The sequence below is a fragment of the Bos indicus x Bos taurus genome, chromosome 29, assembly GCF_003369695.1.
Source record: "Bos indicus x Bos taurus breed Angus x Brahman F1 hybrid chromosome 29, Bos_hybrid_MaternalHap_v2.0, whole genome shotgun sequence".
NCBI classification, from domain to species: Eukaryota; Metazoa; Chordata; class Mammalia; order Artiodactyla; family Bovidae; genus Bos; species Bos indicus x Bos taurus.
Genome location: NC_040104.1, coordinates 39,527,553 through 39,549,072, shown reverse-complemented (window position 1 = coordinate 39,549,072; position 21,520 = coordinate 39,527,553). Strand labels below are relative to the sequence as shown.

At 39.0% G+C, this 21,520-nt stretch overlaps 1 protein-coding gene across 15 annotated transcripts in view; it reads left to right on the top strand.

Moving 5' to 3' along the window:
- The window catches only part of DLG2 (discs large MAGUK scaffold protein 2), a 2,318,993-nt gene that overhangs the window by 1,700,619 nt on the left and 596,854 nt on the right, over nt 1-21,520 (top strand). For all 15 annotated transcript variants that reach the window (XM_027532391.1, XM_027532387.1, XM_027532386.1 and 12 more), the window contains 2 exons: nt 11,449-11,593; nt 14,855-14,993. In XM_027532391.1, coding sequence (XP_027388192.1) covers nt 11,449-11,593; nt 14,855-14,993 — 284 coding nt within the window. The remainder of the gene's footprint in view (nt 1-11,448; nt 11,594-14,854; nt 14,994-21,520) is intronic.

Sequence of the window (21,520 nt, the reverse complement as noted above, 5' to 3'; positions counted from 1 at the left end):
AAATTCTTAGAAAAGTACAACTTTCCAAAACTCGACCAGGAAGAAATAGAAAACCTTAACAGACCCATCACAAGCACGGAAATTGAAACTGTAATCAGAAATCTTCCAGCAAACAAAAGCCCAGGTCCAGACGGCTTCACAGCTGAATTCTACCAAAAATTTAGAGAAGAGCTAACTTCTTTAGACTTCTGTGGCTAGATCACCCTAATTCAGGAAGTTTTCCAGCATCTACCCTGCTGTAAGAGGGATCTTTTGGTGGTAGTGCAGGGATCATTAGTAATAAACCTTTCAGTTCTTCGACTGCAAATTGGGTACTTTTTCCCCTAAGTATTTCTTGTATCTCAGAACTGAAAGGTTTCTGTCTTATATGTTGTCTTCATCCAACTCTCATCTGATGCATCAGAATACCACAGAAACACAACCCTAGGAAGGAGTGCCTCACCTCTGCTAGAACTCTCTAAGGACGGAGAACTGAATGGGTTCTCGGAGCTATCTATTAGATACTAACCGTCATTTTCCTTAAAATCAAAATGTGTTTCCCGATACATCTCTCCATTTATTCAGTCTTCCTCCCTTGGAAACTCAGTGATGAATGCTAATTCCTCCTCCACGTTTGTTTGAAAAGTTATGCCTTGCCCGTTCTCCACGTCTCCATCTTTTAAGATGTTTTGTGCTTTTCCTGTCACTCTTGCGGTAAATTTTGCCGTACATCCATTTATCCTCTGCAAAGATTACCCTTTTAACAAAACCTCTTTTGATTCTTTATAATATTATTCTTCCACTTTAAAAAAGGCAGGATTATTGCATCTGACTTCTTTATTTATTTCCTGTCACCTTTGCAATAAGCCCCTTAGTGTTTTAAATAAAGTGACCTTAACGTCAAACTCTCTGTTGTTTCATGGGTCACCCAGATGCATAGTATATATTCTCCTTATCAAAATAGCAGCTTTTTAAATTTTCCCTGCTACTTGGCATTTAGTATCATTCACTATAATTTTTTATTTTATTTTTTCAATTATTTTTTCAAATGCCAGTGACATATGATTTTAATGGATTGTAGATTACTGAAGTAGTCTTGGACTGAATAGATTACCTGTTGGCCTTGAACTTTTTGGAACAGATGGTTGGAGGCTAACAGTGTTGATAATTTTCCAATTCTTTCATTTATTTTTACACAGTGGCTTTTAATAAACCCTGCCATGGTAATACATAGAACCACACATGTGACAGAAGTGTGATCTTCTTCATCTTTTTTTACACAATACCAGAAACTTTGAATCTGTTGTTGTTGTTCAGTCACTAAGTCATATCCAATTCTTTGCAAGCCCACGGACTGCAGCATGCCAGGCTTCCCTGTCTATCACCAACTCCTGCAGTTTGCTCAAATTCATGTTCATTGAGCTGGTGATACGATCCAACCATCTCATCCTCTGTCATCCCCTTTTCCTGCCTTTAATCTTTCCCAATATCAGGGTCTTTTCCAGTGAGTTGACTCTTCACACAGGTGGCCAGTGTATTGGAGCTCAATGTTGGAGCCTAGTGGTAAAGAACCTGCTGCCAAATTCAGAGATGTAAAAGACACAGGTTTGATCCCTGGGTCGGGACGATCCCCTGGAGTAGGAAATGGCAACCCACTGCAGCATTCTTGCCTGGAGAATCCTGTGGACAGAGGAGCCCGGTGGCTACAGTCCGTGGGGTCACAAAGAGTTGGACACAACTGAAGCAACTTAGCACACACAACACACACACACTCAGATCATCTAATTGTCTTCTTTACAGCAACTGTTAATCAGTAAAGCCCCTTGTCACATCGTGATTTGAAATTTATATTAGTCTCTTTTTTCTGTAAGATTTGCTTGACATTTGAAGAAAAAACTCAGTAAGAGAACTTTTACATCTTTTACAGAAAGAAGGTCTGTTTCATTTGCTTGAAGGGAAGCTGGTAGACAAGAGGAAACGTAAATGAGGCATTGAAATAATAAGGAAAAGCAATGGACTCAAAGATAAGATCACTAGATTGAAGCCCCTGGCAGCCAGCATTAACTCTACCTAACTGATCTTGGGCAAGTCACACCCATCTTTGGTTGCCTTAGATCAGTGTTACCCCAGTGTGTTTTAAAATATGAAAAGAATCTATAGGACTTTCCTGGTGGTGCAGTGGTTAAGAATCTGCCTGCCAATGCAGGAGACACAAGTTTGAACCCTGGTCTGGGAGGATTCCACGTGCCACCAGGCTCCTAAGCATGGGCTCCGGGACACACAGGCTTCATAGCTGTGATGAAGCCCATTGCCCTAGAGCCTGTACTCCCAACAAAAGAATCCACTGCTGTGATAAGCCCTGGGGCCACTGCTGGAGAGTAGCTGCTATTTGATCTGTGAAGACCCAGCACAGCCCTAAGTAAATAAGTAAAATTTAAGAAAAACATTAAAAAGAAAAGGATCTATCATCAAATAAGTCAACTGGTATCTCACCTCTCTTGTAGATTCTCAGCAAACTTTAGCGTGTTTAGGAGTCTGTGAAGTCTTCCAGTCAAGGAACTAATTTAACTTTGATTAGTACCATAGCTTTCAAATATATTCTATTATGAAACCTTTTTTTTTTTTTTTTTAAGGAACACTTATGAGACACCTACTTTTTAGTGGAGTCACTCTGGGATGTGCTATGTGTGAGCATCTCTTATTTTATTCCAAAATCTGCATCGTATGGTGAGAACATAAATAGATTTAGGGAGGATGAGTAGAAACAGTTTAATATTCAGAATGAGTATTAATTGTGAGGACCCAGTATCACTTTGTTTCACCCAAATATCAATAAGAAAATCATCTTGAAGACCATGCAGATATGTAGGCATTATCTGAATAATGAAAAGGACTTTAAAGCACTTGGTTTAGACCAACCTTAGATAAGAACTGAAGCTGTAACTGCCTCTGCACAGAGCTCTTTCCTCCTACCAAGACACCATTTCCTCTTTAAAAAAGATCTTTAACCCCCGGCACCTCCTGACTCCAACACTTGAGAGATGGATAGGGCAGTCATTGCTGCTCTTCTTACTTTCCGGAAGAGAAAGTTGGACCTCAAAGATGCAAACAGATTTTCAATATTATATAACAAATAAATTGCGAGATTAGATTCAGACCCAGATAGCAATTTTCTAAAACCACAGTCCTTTCAGCAGTTTACTCAACCCCTCTGGTTCTCAATCTTGGTTATGTGTTTGAATCTCATGGTAAGCTCTTGAATGCTATGCATGCCCAGGCCTCAGTCAACTCTGAATAATCAAACCAGAAATCTCTGGGTTAGGAGCCAGGCCTCATTTATATATTTTTTAAGTTTTCTAAATGAGTCTGTTAATAATGTGCAGCCAGGTTAAGAACCACAGTCCCGCCTTAACTTAATCCCATCCTATGCAGCTTGGCTGCTCAACTGCTTCTCCTGAGGATGATTTCCGAGATAACTAATACTCATTCTATCTAGCTGGTTTAGCATTTTAGCAATTTCCAGTAATGGGTTGAAAGACATTTAGAAATAGTTCACCCTTCAGAATCTGTCTCCTATAGTTAGATTACATTCTGAAACACTAAGAAAAAAAAAAAGCTGGATAATTTATTTCCTGGTTGTTGTTCTCATTGTTAAATCATTAAGCCGTGTCCAGCTCTTTTGTGGTCTCATGGATTGTAGCCCACCAGGTTCCTCTGTCCATGGGATTTCTCAGGCAAGTATCCTGGAGTGGGTTGCCATTTCCTTCTCCAGGGGATCGTCCCAACCCAGGGATCAAACCCATGGTTTCCTGCATGAGCAGGCAGGTTCTTTACCACTGAGCCACCAGGGAAGCATTATTTCTTGGACTCCCTTTTAATTTCTCTCAAGTGCATTAAAATTACAACATAATGCAAATACAATGATATATTTTATTTAAGGGTTAAAGGGTTTAACATAAAGAGCTTTTATATAAAGGAGTAAAGCCTTCCATTATATTATTTCTTTCACTTATATTCAGTTTAATAACCCTGTTAATAAAACTTGCTCTAGTCATCATATATTGGTAGCTACTACAGAGGAGTAGTTTTAAAATTCTTTTAACATACCCCACAGTAAAACACAAAAAGTTCCCTCTAGTAGATGTATATTTCTCTACTCTAAATGCATTCATATGTTGTTATGGTAACATATTATGCACATTTTAAACCATACACACACAAAAGAAAATGAAGTAGGAAATGGCACCCCATTTCAGTATTGTTTGAAAAATCCTGTGGACAGAGGAACCTGGTGAGCTGCAGTCCTTGGGGTCGCAAGAGTCAGACATGACTTAGCTACTGGACATGCACAAAAATATAGGTGAAGATCAATGTGATAAACATTAATAAAAATGTTAATATTTCTTCCTGCACCCAGCGGATTGCCCTGGAGTCCCTATCATGCTGTTCATTTGCTGACCGCTGCCACAGAGAAAGCTGGAGTCAATCAAAACATCACTGGCACTTGCTCTCTCTGTGTCTATGGAATGAAAGGTTAAGAAATACATTAATGATTAATGGAGGAGGAAGACATGCACACTGTTGAAGCTTTGATTATGTCCCTCATAAGCCGATGTGACCCGGCGCTCACGCTTTGTCCCAGTCTTTCATTGTTACGTCCGGTGCCTGACGCACAGTGAGTGTCCAATGAAATGACCTTCATTCTTCATCCTCTCCTCTCTCAGTCAGCCCACAAATGTAAAACAGAAGCACAGCACAAATGCCTCATTCTTCCTTAAAATAGGAAATTTTTATTACTTTTCCTTTTATATGCCACATTATTTTTTCAAACTTATTTAGTGGATATTTCAATGTTTATTAACTAGCTCTATTTACAGTATATCAGCTGAGGAAATACAAAGGTGAAAACAATCTCATCTTTGCCCTTGAGAAGGTCAGTCTTCAAGATGGATAGAGGCACTGCAGGAGCCAGTGTTTTATAAGATCGTTTTCATAGAAAGAACCTTGAACAGGAAAAAACTGTTTCCAACATTAGGACCAACAGAAGTACCATGTCTGATTATGAAGTTTGATTGTTATTCATGTGCTGCTTTATATTATAGAGTCTTTTCAGGTTCATGGTATCATTTAATTCTCAAAAACAAAGTAAATCAATCAGTATTACCCTGTTTTACACAGAAGAAAATTAATATTTAGTAAACATGTTGTTGTTCAGTCCTGAGTCACGTCCAACTCTTTGCAACCCCATGGATTGCAGCATGCCAGGCTTCCCTGTCCTTCACCATCTCCTGGAGTTTGCTCAGATTCATGGCCATTGAGTCAGTGATGCTATCTAAATATCTGATCCTCTGTCACCCTGTTCTCCTTTTGCCTTCAATCTTTACCAGCATCAGAGCCTTTTCCAATGAGTCAGTTTTTCGCATCAGGTGGCCAGAGTATTGGAGCTTCGGCTTCAGCATCAGTCCTTACAGTGAATATTCATGGTTGAGTTCCTTTAGGATTAACCAGTTTGATCTCCTTGCTGTCCAAAGGACTCTTAGGAGTCTTTTCCAGCACCACAATTCAAAAGCATCAATTCTTTGGCACTCAGTTCTCTTTATGGTCCAACTCTCACATCTGTATATGACTAGAAGAAAATTAATACTCAGTAAATATATTAACTACAAAATTCATAAAACTAGAAACTGATAGCAGATCAGAGTCTACATTCAAAATTACTCTCATTATACCAGGTTGCCTTCATTTTTAAAAACACCTAGGTTTTAAATGTGGCTATTATTTCTCATAAATCTAACTAGTCACTGGGCATGATAAATCAACTTCCTTCTTTCCCATTCCAATTTTCTGTTACTCATCAGATCATATTATATGTGTTTCATAAAGAGGCTACTGCACTTAATTTCTATTCTCCCTTATTTAAGGTTTCGGTTCTTGTTCATTTTAATAATGAACCATCCATCTTTAGAGAAAAGTGAATATCACTAATTCTCTCTGTCTTCCATGGAATATTTTGGTATCTTTTTCCCTCTCCATCACTCAGTCATGTTTGACTCTCTGCAACCCCATGGACGATACAGTCCATGGAATTCTCCAGACCAGAATACTGGAGTGGGTAGCCTTTTCCTTCTCCAGGGGATCTTCCCAACCCAGGGATCAAACCCAGGTCTCCCGCATTGCAGACAGATTCATTACCAACTGAGCTATCAGGGAAGCCCTCAAAAAGTGAAAATCACTCAGTCCTATCTGACTCTTTGCAACCTAGGCCGAAATTCTCCAGGCCAGAATACTGGAGTGCGTTGCCATTCCCTTCTTCAGGGGATCTTCCCAACCCAGGGGCTGAACCCAGGTGTCCCGCACTGCAGGCGGATTCTTTACCAGCTGAGCCTGAAATTTGTACGTTTTTTTTTTTTTTTTTACAGTGTTTCTAGAGTGTCACATTTCCTTGTTCTGTGTCTTAGTGCAACTTTTATGTCGCTAATACTCCCAGTTTGTCTCACCACGTTGCTATTCCTGAATGACTATGGAAAGGTCCATGTCTCACCATCTGTACATGGCTCATTTCTCCTATCATACCTTCTCATGCCCCTACACCTCCCGCCTTTGTACCATGGCATATGTATTTGCTACACTTATTTGAATTCCCACAACACTTGCCATCTTCCTTTCTTACAAGTCTCCAGGCACCTCTTTCTTCAGCCTCCTTTGTCAGCATCATGCTCCTGCTTCCATTTGAGAGAATGAGTCATCTCACCTCCAATTTCTCTGTCTTGGCCTCGGTCCTCTGTCCTATTGAAATACATGGCCAGGCTGCACACGTGTTCCTTCTATGTTGCACACCCCACGGAAACACTTCATTCAAATGCACATGATTTTTTTTTCTGAAACCAGGCCAGTTGCTCAGTGTTCACCATGATAGGCAGATACTTGATGCAAAAAAAAAAAGGAAAAAGAAAAGGAAAAAAAACAATGAAAAACAATGACAAGAACACCCAGCCAATCAGTAAAATGTCCCTTCTCTGTGTGTACAATCAGCTCCAGCTGTAGGCCCTTTATCTTGAGAGTTCAGAGGATAATGCACACATATAATTAACCCAAATAAACCCACTTTCGTGAAAAACATTTTGAAGACTTCAGCACAAAAGAGCATTTTTTGGGTCCAGATCCTGTACTATTCTGAATATTTTAAAAGACCGCACAGAAGCCTCATCAACAGTACTCTAATTAAACTCATCAGTTCGCAGATGTTTACAGGAAAATGCTCAGCGAAAATTTTCACCAAGAATTCCTGTTTCCTGAGGAGAGAAACGGATGATGACAATGTACAGGAGCTAACAATAATGAGCACTTTAATGAGCCTGCCACTTTACATGGGTCAGTATATTTAAATCAGTAACCCATTTGAGGCAGTGATTCTTCTCATACCTATTTTACAGATGTCAAAACTGAGGCTAAGTAGGTCAAACAAGTTTTTCAAAGTCAGCTAGGTAGTGTCAGGACCACAACAAGTCCTGGTTTGTGTGACTCAAAAGCGTGTGCTCTTAACCACTACATTATTTTGCCAGTATCACACCGTCTTCCATGATGGAAATCAGTGTAGATCTTCCAACACTTCACAGTCACCAAAGAGAGTATGCTGCTGCTAAGTCGTGTCAGTCGTGTCCAACTCTGTGCGACCCCATAGGTGGCAGCCCACCAGGCTCCGCCGTCCCTGGGATTCTCCAAGCAAGAACACTGGAGTGAGTTGCCATTTCCTTCTCCAATGCATGAAAGTGAAAAGTGAAAGTGAAGTCACTCAGTCGTGTCCGACTCTCAGTGATCCCATGGACTGCAGCCCACCAGGCTCCTCCGTCCATGGAATTTTCCAGGCAAGAGTACTGGAGTGGGGTGCCATTGCCTTCTCCGCTGACTGAACTACTACTATTTTAAATTACCAGTATTTCCCCCAATATCCTCTCTCTCCTCACTCCTCACTTCCAACCTCTCCTCCGCTTCTGTTTTCTGCTCTAAAGATTTTTTTCCTGGTGGTCTGAGAGTGTGTTAAGGGAGTCATTCTCAGAAAACACACTTAAAGATAACATTTTCTAGCTTGTTCCAAGGCTCAACATCAAGATGGAGGAAGTGCAATTTAATAAGTGCTGGCCACATCTCTTTTTCACTGATAATCTAATGAGCTGTGTGCTTTCTATATCCTGGGGAGAGAGACAGTGAGCCCCTGTCAGAAACAGAGCTTTTGTGCCACTTGTAATCTAATCCAGTTGGTTTCTGGCCTTTAGGGTCTTTATCCATTGGCTCCTCTCTGCTTATGGCAATAAATTCTTCCCCTCTTCTCTTTTTTCAATATAGATATTTCTAGGGTGCATGGTCACAGTATTCAGAGCTACCTTAGGCAACCACCTTTTAAGACAAGACAGTTCTATACATTTTAAACCATATATATGAGCATTATTTGTAAATATTCATTATCTAGGTATAAGTGGTAGTCCTTAAAAAAAAGTGATTGGTCAAACATATAAAAAGGTTTTGGAGAAACAGATATATCAAGCAACTTTCCATTTTATTTATTTTTGACTTTGTCAGTGTATTTGGCTGATGCAATATGTTGTCATCACTGGATTCAGCAAGAAGGATAATGATTGCTCAGGCTTTTATAACACTTAGGCATTCACATCGCTTCCATATGCAAACTTAGAAAGAGACTCTGTTCTCCTAAAGGAAGAAAGAATAGATAATGTAAGTCCTAGGAACCAACACTCAAGGGCTGTCTCGTTTTCATCTTTCCAGCAGAACTGTGATCCAACTGATAACTTTGCCACTTGGGGGCTGTGTGACCTGTCTGTTGCTGTGTTAACCTCCAGATATTAGTTTTTCCCAGAGTAGGTCTAATTATTAATGTCTACCTCATGGAGCTATACTGGAGTGGGTAGCCATTCCCTTCTCCAGTGTATCTTCTAGACCCAGGGATCAAACCCAGGTCTCCTGCATTGCAGGCAGATTCTTTACCGTCTGAACCAGCAGGGAAGCCCCATGGAGCTATAACCAGGATAAATTACGTAACTTATGTCAAAATATACACATAGTGTTTCCAAGATATATGACATACAGGTGCTAAATAAATGTTAGCTCTTATTAGTATTACTATCATTTTTGCTATTTGTCTAAAAGCTGCCATCATCAACTGTGTTTGCCATGCCTGTAGTCTCGCAACAATCCCACTCTGCATGGGTCTAGTTTTCTATCCATTCATTTCATAAACAGCTATGAAATGTGAAATTTAGTAGAATGTGAGTCTCATGGGAGCAGGGACTGTGTCCATCTGAAGGAAGCAATAGGGATGAGTGGTTAAGAGTCTCTGGAACCAAATCATCTGGCTTTGATTTTTGCCTCTACTACGATTAGGTCAATGACTTCGGGCAAGTTTTTTTAACTGCTTGGACGCATGCTTTTCTCATCTGTAAAATGAAAGTAATTACATGGCTAGTCCATAGGCTATTGAGGGATTTGATGGTGTTTATATATATATAAAATGATTTCGAACAATGCCTGACATGAAATAAGGCTTTGTAAGTGTCTGCTGTAATTCTGATTATCATTCTTATTGTTTTATCACTATATCTCTAACGTGTAGAACCGTGACTGACACGTAATAGATATGTAACAAACGTTTGATCAATGAATGAACAAGTGCTAGACATTGGAAGTACAAAAAGAGTTAAGAGAATGTTACTTCTCTAGAAGAGAACAGTACAGACATTTACAACTCAATGGAGAGCTCAGGGTCTGCAGTCAGGCTCAGTTCCATTCTGTTCCAGGGCCCCTGACCTGGCTGCACCACCAAGGATTAAGTGGCATGTGGAATTTATGCAACAACATGAAGCAAAAATAAAAAGCAATGCTACAAGGTGTTAAATGACTGAAGTGTTGATTAGATACTACAGAGAATATGTGGGAATCCAAGCTATTTTATTTACATTTATATTACATTGATTTGAATTCCACATCATTTCAGCAGAAACCAACTAAAGAATTGCTACATATAAAGAAAAATAGGAGTCAAGTAAGGATAACCTAGGTATTTAAAATATTGCCTCAATATTTGAAAACCATTTAAGAGAAGGTGCCTCAGAGACCCACTGTAAGCCACCGCCATGAAGGAATAATTGCACTGGTATCACAGGCTTTTCTCTCCAACAGAGAGAAGTGGCTGTTAAAGCCGACTGCAGCAAGGTACTCTTGAACTTGTTCATTTGGAAAGCTCTATGTTCCAACATTAGCGCTCTTTCCTTAGAAAACAGACTCATGTTAAATGACATTTTGATGGGAACAATTTTTAAAGTGAGAAAAGCCAAGCCTGGTGAAGCTGTGGGAAGACAGGGCTCTGATATATCTGCAGTATAAGAGGAAACTGGCTCATGTTTCCATAGGGCACTTTGGAAATAGGTACCAGAGGCCTTGGGATTCCCTGGTGGCTCAGACAGTAAAGTATCCCCCTGTAATGCAAGAGACCTGGGTTCAATCCCTGAGTTGGGAAGATCCCCTGGAGGAGGACATGGCAACCCACTCCAGTATTCTTGCCTGGAGAATCTCCATGGGCAAAGGAGTCTGGTGGGCTACAGTCCATGGGGTCACAAAGAGTCAGACATGACTGAGCAGCTAAGCATGCACCAGAGGCTTTATCGTATTCATTTAATTTGGTCCAGTGTTCATTTGTATGATTTATCCTGAAGACATCATCAGAGTGGTGCACAAATATAGAAAACAGTTTATTGCAACACCACTTGAAATAAACTAAATGTGCTTTAGAGATTAGTTAAATCATTATGTTAAGGCACAGTGATTTATAGGAAACAAAACTCATCTTGTTGAAATACATACATGATAGAGGCTAATGGTCGCTTAAAGTTGAAAAGCACATTCCAAAGCAATGTGTGTAATATGGTCACAATCATTCAAAGATATATATCCATATAGGGAGATTATAATTTTAGGGGATTATAATTATAATTATAATTATAGGGAGAGGATAATTTTTATTTTTATCTGTTGTTTTTGTTTTCTTCCATGAATGTATATTGCTTTTGTAATCACAGTCACTACAGCATCATTTTGATATTTGGCAAAACTAATACAATTATGTAAAGTTTAAAAATAAAATAAAATAAAAAAAAAAAGAAAGACATTTGACCTCTTTGTTCCATTTTCCACAAGAGTATTCTGATTTCTAATATAATATATTGCTTCCTCATAGGAAAAGGCAGAAACAGCCTTATTTTTTAGTATCTGTACCTTATCCGCTTCGGCTAATGCCATTAATCCATCTGTTCTGTCAAAGTATAATATAGATACTGGACTGTAATAATTATGATTTATTCTTTGCTTAAGCTCATAATTTTGTATATCTTCTTGCCTGGATAGTTCTGGCTAATCACCTGCATAGATTTGGCTCTAACAATGAATTTTTCCCACTTTCAGGTAAACAACTACAGTTTAGAAGAAGTAACACATGAGGAGGCAGTAGCAATATTGAAGAACACATCAGATGTAGTTTATCTAAAAGTTGGCAAACCCACCACCATTTATATGACTGATCCTTATGGTCCACCTGATATTACGCACTGTAAGTACCATGCTTAGAGTCATCTTTGAACAGCAGGCTGGGTTTTCAAAATTGGAATTCTATAAAACTTGGCAAGATCTTCTGCTTGTTTAGCCTGTGGAAATACCGCAGAGGGATCTTGTACTTCATTTGCCTTGGGGGTCTTAGTGATGAGTTGGCAGGTTCGCCATTACAGAAAGGCTTAATAATGTATGTTATAGACAGTGTGATTACAACAACATAAGAGCAACATTGTTTTTTTTAACTGAAGTATAGTTTACATACCATGTATTAATTTCTGCTGTACAGCAAAATGATTCAGTTATTCATATATATATATATATATTCTTTTTCATATTCTTTTCCATTATGGTTTACCACAAAATATTGAATATAATTCCCTGTGCTATACAGTGGAATCTTGTTGCTTGTCCATTCTATATTTAATAGTTTGCATCTGCTAATCCCAGACTCCCAATCTATCCTTCCCTAACCCCCACTTTCCCTTGTCAACCACAAGTCTCTTCTCTATGTGTGTGCGTCTATTTCTATTTCATTGATAGGTTCATATCTTCAGTTCCCCGTATAAATGATATCATGTGGTATTTGTCTTTCTTTTTCTGATTTAACTTCACTTTGTATGGTAATCTCTAGGTGCATCCTGGGTGCTGCAAATGGCATTATTTCATTCTTTTTCATGGCTGAGTAGTATTCCAAGGGGCGACACATCTTTAAAAAATTTTGATTTAGAGTAACCATTTCCGGGAGCTTAATTGCAGCTTTACGATGTTGGATTCGTTTCTGCTGCACAGCAAAGCAAATCAACTATACGTACACACATACCCACTCTTTTTCAGATTCCCTTCCTGTTTAGGTCACCACAGAGCATTGAGTAGAGTTTCCTGTGCTATCCAGTAGGTTTTCATTAGTTTTCATAGGTTATTCATTTTTAATTGAAGGATAATTGCTTAACAGGGTTGTGTTGGTTTCTGCCAAACATCAGCATGAATCAGCCATAGGTGCAGCTGTGTCCCCTCCCTCTTGAACCTCCCTCCCGCCTCCCACCCCATGCCACCTCTCTAGGTTGTTAGAGCCCCAGTTTGAATTCCCTAAGTCATATAGCAAATTCCCATTGGCTATCAGTTTTGCATATGCTAATATAAATTTCCATGTTACTCTCTCCATCAACCCCACCCCCCCTTCCTTCCCCTCATCTCCGTGTCCATAAGTCTGTTCTCTATGTCTGTGTCTCCGTTGCTGCCAAGGGCCAACACATTTTTAAAGGCTATTTCTCAAGCCCCTAAAGCACAATAGCTCTCCTGCCATAGTAGTCTCTCTCCCTAGTTCAAATCTATATAGTAACAGAGTGGAAAAGGAGGAGACGCAAAATAAACTGGGAGAGCACTGTTCTTCTTCCTGGGGAAGAGGATCTTGCCCTCAAATGGTGAAATCACGCTCCTTAATCACCATCCTTATAGTTCTAACCTTTTTCAGAATTTGATATATTGGCAAGAAAGCCAGATAAAATTTTCAGTCACTAAGACAGTGGAGATGGGCTGGAGGTGGGGGCTTCTTGAGCAACAACTAACAATGAGATGTTGTGCTCAGTTCTCACAATGTCCATTTCTACATAAGCCCCATGGTTTCCCCTCTTCCTAATAGGTCAACAAGAAGATTCTCTCTCTGGGGACTAGATTTGGAAGCAATTCATTTTTCTGATGTGAGTTAAAGGGACAGTTTTGGCAGCATCAGTAAAAGTGCTCATTCTGAAATCTTGAGCAACCAGTTGTGAGATTGAGAACTCAGAATGTCTTCAGGTCCTGTTATTAATTAGTAACTCTTAAGCAAGTCGTTTAACCTCTTTAGATTTGGATGTTTCTCTTGAGGGAAATTTAAATGTTGAATGATTTTGTTACCTGCCCATTACATCGGCTATTGGTTTTCTTAATGATTGTCAAATGACTTCCCTCAGAATATGTCTTTTTGTCAAGCAAGCAGTAAGGTGAGATCAGCCTTACCTTAGGATATTAAAGAGTTTTAACTTTCAGGGTTTTTCAAGCCAAATAAAGAAAAACCAGTCTTCAGGCTCTGTGAGCTTCTTCTTGATGGGCATATAGGACATTTCTTCTTTCTGTCAGAAGAATAAAGGAGAAAACAAAATTTGCTATTCAATTCAAGAAATATATAGAGTAATTTCAGTACATGCAAAATACCTTATAAGGTAATATGTGAGATCCACAGGAGACACAGTCCTGGCCTTCATTGAAAGGAAGGTTAATTCAGGTATATAAGTAACAGCAGTATTTGGCAAACTGAGAGGGGATGTACATGCCATGAGAGAGGTAAAAAGAAATGTCCTTTGGGCACTCAGAGGAAAAGGATATCTCCTGTCTTTGGAAGACCAGAAAAATCTTTATGCAGAAGGTAGCATTTGAATTGTTTCTTGAAAAAATGGATAAGATTTCAGTATCAGAGATGGGAGAAGAGACAGAAGTTTTAGGTAGCTGGTAAAGTGGAGCAAAACTACAGATATTAGGAAGAACAGGGTTTATTTAGGGACCATAGGAGATGTGTAAGAGGGGATACCAAAATGAGTCAGTCTTCCAAGAATAATAAAAGGGAAAGTTTATATTCAGTACAATAGTAGCAATGGAGAGTGTGTAAGCAAGAGAACGTCATGATCAGACCTGCATTTCTCAGTGTATAAAATGGATCTGGGGAGAGAGCAGGGACAGGAGATCCAGTTAGCTTTTTAGTCACCCAAAAGGGGGGTGAATTAGGGTGGAGGAACTGAAAAGAAAGGCCAGAGTTCTTAGCTTTTCTGGGATGGGAGAATAGTGTATTTAGGGATTAAAGTCTTATACAGTAACTTGCTCCAAGAGCCTTCTGCTCTTGATGGTTTGATATTAACTATGTGAAAAGAATGTGAGCCCTGCAATTAGAAAGCTAACATTTTTATTTCAATAGAACATTAATCATTGTTCTGAAAAATGTGAGTGTGGGATCTTTCCTCCCGTTTTTCTTTTTTTTTCTTCCCGTTTTTCTCTTCACCTAATTATATGAACTGGGCTTACAGATAAAACTGTTATTACATCTTTCCAATCCTAAAGGTCACCATGTGCTTGTACATATTAAATGCAAACAAACAGAAACTCCCATCTCTTGAAGGATCACAGAATTCTTAGCATGCAGCACAGCCTTTCTATTTTTAACAGGACTGTAACATGACACATTGAATCACCCACATAACAGATTTCTTTTTTTTTTTTTTTCACTCCTTAGCTTATTCTCCACCGATGGAAAACCATCTTCTCTCTGGCAACAATGGCACTTTAGAATATAAAACCTCCCTGCCGCCCATCTCTCCAGGAAGGTACTCACCAATTCCAAAGCACATGCTTGTTGAAGACGATTATACCAGGTCAGATATGTTTGTTGGTTAATTGGGTTTGCGACCTTTACCAGGAAAGAATTGCATTTTCCTAACATGGCAGCTGTTGCTTCTCAACTCTATTCAAGCTTATTATAGTCTCACCTGAAGTGGAAACCTGCCAAGACTTACAAGCAATGTAATTGTCCTCTGTTGGAAGCAAAACCACAAATCCTTCGTGGAGAAATTGTAATGTACACACATCCATCACTTGGCAATTTATAGGACTTTCTGATATCTAACACCATTGAGGTTTACAGCTAGTATTATTATGTAGGTATTATTACTCAAAGAGAGAAAGTGGTGCTGAGGTTCAAAAAGAAGGAAGTAGCATACCAGTGTTACGTATCTGGTAAGTAGAAGAGTCAGAACTAAAAAACTGTTTGGTTGCTTGCTTTTATTCTAAATTTCATGTTGTGGCCACCACTGGCCACACACAATTCAATGAACTTGGAGAGTCAGTCAATCCTCCCTTGAGTGCAGTAACTGCAGGTAGAAAGGAAAGGAGTGAAATTAACTCCAAATGGTTTGAATTTAATATATCTCATTAATTTCTAAGGGGAACAAGATAGGATTTTAGGGCAGAGCAAGAGAACCACATGGCTTACCCCACAAAATAAAACTAAATTTAGCTGGCATGCCTCTGAAAAAGTCAGATCTGATGCTTTACAGAAGACCAGCTCAGTTTACTTCATGGTCCAGTCAGGATTCAATAAATTTTGGGTGATGAACGAATGAATGAATGTGTGTATGAATAATAGGAAATGTACATTTTTTTCTTTTTTAAGTGTTTTTGTTCTAAAGTAATGTGTGCTCATTGCATTTGGTGAGGTAATGCAGAGATGTTCAAGAAACAAAAAGCTCCCTCAAACCCACTGAGCTTCCCAGTGTGGCATTGTGGCCTGAACCTTTCATATCTTGCCTGCTGCTGCCGACTCTGTGTGACCCCATAGACAGCAGCCCACCAGGCTCCCCCGCCCCTGGGATTCTCCAGGTGAGAACACTGGAGTGGATTGCCATTTCCTTCTCCAATGCATGAAAGTGAAACATGAAAGTGAAGTCGCTCAGTCGTGTCCGACTCTTAGTGACCCCATGGACTGCAGCCCACCAGGCTCCTCCATCCATGGGATTTTCCAGGCAAGAGTGCTGGAGCAGGGTGCCATCGCCTTCTCCGACCTTGCCTGATGTCATACAAATGTGCAAAGCATACTCAGGTGTAGGTGGAGTCTGACATTGTTTTTAACAAAATAAGTTTGTATTTTACACATAGCTCTGCAACTTGTTTTTTTTCCTTTGAGAAATACTTTTACCCAAAATGAGTTTGCCTGTAGAAATATACACTTTTTCCCCTGAAAGTGTTTGTGTGTAAAAGCGATAGCGATGGATCCTTTAGTTTTGTATGCTGCCTGTCTCCTGAAGTCATTTGTCAGCCCTTAAAAAAATTGAGGAGACTTCCTGCTGCTTAACTTTCCTCTCTGGTGCCTGTGTATGCTTTGGTCTTTTCATTCCTTTGCCATTTCCTTTTAAATGATTAAGCATTTTCCATTTATTTTGCAATTTCAGGTTTGCTGAAGTAGCTTGTTACATCTTTAGCCAAGGAATGGAATGTTTAGATGCTGCAAATGTACATCTGGGGTTTAAATCAAATATAAACCTCTTCCTATGCTGAAACGTCTAATCTCTATGCTCTTAATTAAAATGAGGGCTGCCGCAAAGATAATCCTCGTGGTTCTTTAAAGATTGTATAAATACAGGCACCTTTATTCACCAGAACAATAATCTATTTGCTCTCATCCTATCGCTAATATTTGATAGGATTTTAATTTGAAAATGCCATTTATCTTTCTAGGCCCCATAGTGAATTAAAATTTATTAAACCCCATTTATAATCCAGGCCCTTTGCTTGCTCATTTACTTAAACTATCCTTTTAATCCTCTCTGAAACACTGAAAGAAGGACCGTCATCCCCATTTTAGAGATGCAGAAATTGAAGCTCAAAGAGGTTAGGGAACTTGCTTGGGGTCATACAGCTTTTAAGTAGGAAAACTGGGTGCCTTGCCAGCTTTAAAGTTCTGGCTAGGAGGAAACATGTTAACTTTCTCCTTATTTTAAAAATGAAAAGCAGGTTGTGTAAAACTGTTTTCATCATAGAAATATGTGGCTCGAAAGAGACCGGAGAGACAGTCAAGAATCCGCCTGCATGCAGGAGACCAGGATTCAGTCCCTGGGTCAGGAAGATCCCCTGGAGAAAGGAATGGCTACCCACTCCAGTATTCTTGCCTGGAGAATTCCATGGACAGGGGAGCCTGGCAAGCTGCAATTTATTGGTTCACAAAGAGTTGGACACGACTGAGTGACTAACACATGCATACACACACACACAGTTGTTATAATATTCAATCTACCAATTCACATGGAATATTTTAGATGGTGTGAGAGAAAGAGATTTCCTTTTTTTGACAGTGATATACCCTGGTATCTTACTTCTTGCCTGCCTCCTCCTTTGTTCTCTGGCAGGACAATCACATAGCTTACATAAAATCTTCTGAATAGCTGGTGCCTGCAAAACTGGTGAAATAAATTTTATCACTTCGCACACACCCACACCTCTCCCCCACATCCTCACCACGGCTGTCTGTTCTCACAGGTACTCTGTGATGGAAGGCATTGCCACAGGTCTCAGGGGTAAATATTTTCTCAGAGGCATATTCATTACCTTATTCATGAATATTCATTGACTACTTCCCACTAGACAGTGAGCACTGCAGTAGGGATGCAAAAAGAAATAAGAAACAACATCTCTAAGAACTATCAGATTGGGATGAAAATATATATGAGGATCCCCCAATACCTATTCCCTGATCATGCAGACCCCCTCTGTGAAGTTTTCCATAAAGCCTATATTCATTTTTTTTAATCCTGAGATTTTGGTCAAAATTCCCTTCCTTTGTGGTAATCAATGGCAGTTACTTATCCTTACCTAGAAAATGAAACGTTGGCAACTTGGTGTCAGTCCTCATTTTTTAAATGGAAAAGTTCTATAAAATCCCAAAGTGTGGGAACTACTAACAAAAACAAACAAAACTAGATCAGTTCAATGGAGTGCTCTTGTGTGGCCTCCAGCACCTGAGCTGGCACTCAGTTAATATTTATAAATGAGTTTTTTGAGTTGTCCGTGAACGCCACACAGGAACAGCCTGTGACATCAAATGAAGTTTTAAAGAGGAGATAACTTGGGTTTGAGGTTGAAAAAAATGTGTAGACTCTCTTCATCAGAGAGTCAAAGGATTAGGAAGGGCATTCATGGTAGGGGGTAGTGCACACATACTCAAAGGAAGAATGTAAAATAAAATGAATATATCTGTTATAGTTTGAATACAAGACTCTGAAGGAAAACTACCTACCTTTAAATTATCTTTATGGTTCTATCCTTTCATTCGCAACCTAGTCATAAGATTAGAAATATATAGAATAGTAAAAACAAAAAGATTACTACTATGCACCATTAAGTGCTTTAATATACTTTATCACCCCTATATTATGTATATAATATCCTATTCTTGATTTAGGCAGGTAACAAAAAATGAGTTTAAGTAATTTTCTCATGCCATACAGCTAACAAATAGCAGAATCAAGCTTTGAGTTCGTGTCTGTGTTCAAAGTACTCATTCCCACGCCCCCACCCACTATCTCATACAGTTTCTTCCTAGGGGAAAAATGTTGAGTAAAGAGGATTATGCTTCTGTTAGGAGAATGGTCCTACCACTTACCACCTAGATAACCCTGAACAAGTCTTTTAATGTCCTAAGTCTTGATTTTCTCATCTGTAAATTTGTTAAAATTATTACTCTCCTAAGGCACTATAGTGGCTTACCTTTGTGGCCAGTTTTTATTTTCCTAAAATAGTAAATCAAGAGAATTAATCTTTAATGGTGTGACTTGGGCTGATAGGAAAACAGTTCTGTGAAATGGGAACCTTCCAACTATCTATATAATTATATCAAATTGGCAGTCTTTTGTTCCAGATGTTCATAATATCTTACTCTATCTGTTGTGAGAAGTATTTTCAATCTTGCTGATTTATATTCACTTTTGCTGGAGAAATATAATAGGGTTTATAAAAAGAATTTTGATTAGAAGTATGCTATAATGACGTACCTGGATTTTTTTTTTTTAACCTCTTTTACTGTTTCAGGATATGTGTACCTGAGTAAGCTGAGAAATTTTGTTTTTCCATTGATGTAGAGAAAGGAAGTCTAAACAAAAAGGCCTTGGATAAAATTCTCTTAGTAGAAACCCTGCTGAGTCCCTTATAAATCAAAATTATTGTTATGTAAATACTCTGGTCTTCAATTTTTGGAAAATAAAGCTATTACAATGATGCTGAGATGGTTTTTTGGCTCATAGAATTATAGACTATCAGAGTTGGAAGGGCCATAAATGAATATAGAGTCTAATCTTTCTCCATTTGCTGGGCAAGAAACACAAAGTCTAACAAAATTTGTTGGCTATCTGTAAGTCCCACAACTTGTAAGTTACAGAATCAAATTTAGAACCCTTATCTTTGAATGCCCAGTTCAGTGTTCATTCTGTTTCTCTAAGCTGATGGTCCTTTTTTTATGATAGAGTAAGAAGGTAACAATTACAAAAAGATATAATCAATCAGTGGTTACTTATGAGCAGTGCCAACTTTGTGCATTACCTACAACTACAGATCCCCTCTCTATTGAGCCAAGTCTTCTCTGTCACCCAGAAGAGATGCCAATCACACACCATCACCATCTGGCCAAGTAATCTCAGGATATACAAGCAAATCATTGATACTAAAATGAAACCAAAAGACTTGGGGATACAAAGTAAAGCTGCCCTTTCAAAATAAGTGTATTTAATCTCCCAAGTTATGAATGTGATAAATACCATTATGAAAACGGGACCTTAAATTAGCTGTGAGTGATATATTTCCCACTTTTAGAAACCCAGCTCACCTGGCTCTGAACTTACTGTACCCTGATGTTTTTCCAACTGGCTCTGTAATGTTTACCCACATAATTTGGTTGATCAAAAAGCAAAAGTTACAAAAGATACAAGCAGCTCATACAACTCAATACCAGAAAAACAAACAACCCAGTCAAAAAGTGGGAAAAAGACCTAAACATATTTCTCCAAGAAGACATACAGATGCCTAGCAAACACATGAAAAGATGCTCAACATCACTCACTATTAGAGAAATGCAAATCAAAACTACAATGAAGTATCACCTCACACCAGTCAGAACGGCCATCATCAAAAAGTCTAGAAACAATAAATACTGGAGAGGGTGTGGAGAAAAGGGAACACTCTTGCACTGTTAGTAGGAATGTAAATTGATACAGCCACTATGGAAGACAGTATGAAGATTCCTTAAAACACCAGGAATAAAACCATCATGAAAGTGAAAGTTACTCAGTCATGTCTGACTCTCTGAGACCCCATGGACTTTACAGTCCATGGAATTCTCCAGGCCAGAATACTGGAGTGAGTAGCCTTTCCCTTCTCCAGGGGATCTTCCCAACCCCAGAATTGAATTGGGGTCTCCTGCATTGCAGGCGGATTCTTTACCAACTGAGCTATTAGGGAAGCCCATATGACCCAGCAATCCCACTCCTAGGTATGTACCCTGAGGAAACCAAAATTGAAAAAGACACATGTATCCCATTGTTCATTGCTGCACTATTTACAATAGCTAGAACATGGAAGCAACCTAGATGTCCATCGACAGATGAATGGATAAAAGATGTTGTGGTGCATATACACACTGGAATATTACTCAGCCATAAAAAGGAATGTATTTGAGTCAGTTCTAGTGAGTGGATGAACCTAGAGCCTATTATACACAGCGAAGTGAGTCAGAAAGAGAAACATAAATATCGTATTCTAACACATATATACAGTATCTGGAAAAATGGTACAGAAGAATTTATTTACAGGGCAGCAGTGGAGAAACAGACATAGAGAACAGACTTATGGACATGAGGAGAGGGGAGGAGAAGGTGAGATGTGTGGAAAGAGTAACATGGAAACTTACATCACTATATGTAAAATAGATAGCCAATGGGAATTTGCTGTATGGCTCAGGAAACTCAGACAAGGGCTCTGTACCAACCCAGAGAGGTGGGATGGGGAGGGAGATGGGAGGGAGGTTCCAAAGGGAGGGAATATATGTATACCTGTGGCTGATTCATGTTGAGGTTTGACAGAAGACAACAAAGCTCTGCAAAGCAATTATCCTTCAATTAAAAAATAATTTTTTTTAAAAGCAAAAGTTACTATACCCCAATACAAAATAGATTTTTTTTAAGGCTAAGTCTAAATAAAATCACAAGAAAGATTTCTTATCTCCAGAAACTTTCAAAGACCACTCCAAATTGTGCTCTGATGTTCACAGTTTGACTCCTTTATTACTAAATAGATATGAACCCATCAATCTAGAGTCTGCCTCCATCCATTCTCCTTAAATTACTAAACAGTAGTTTATTGG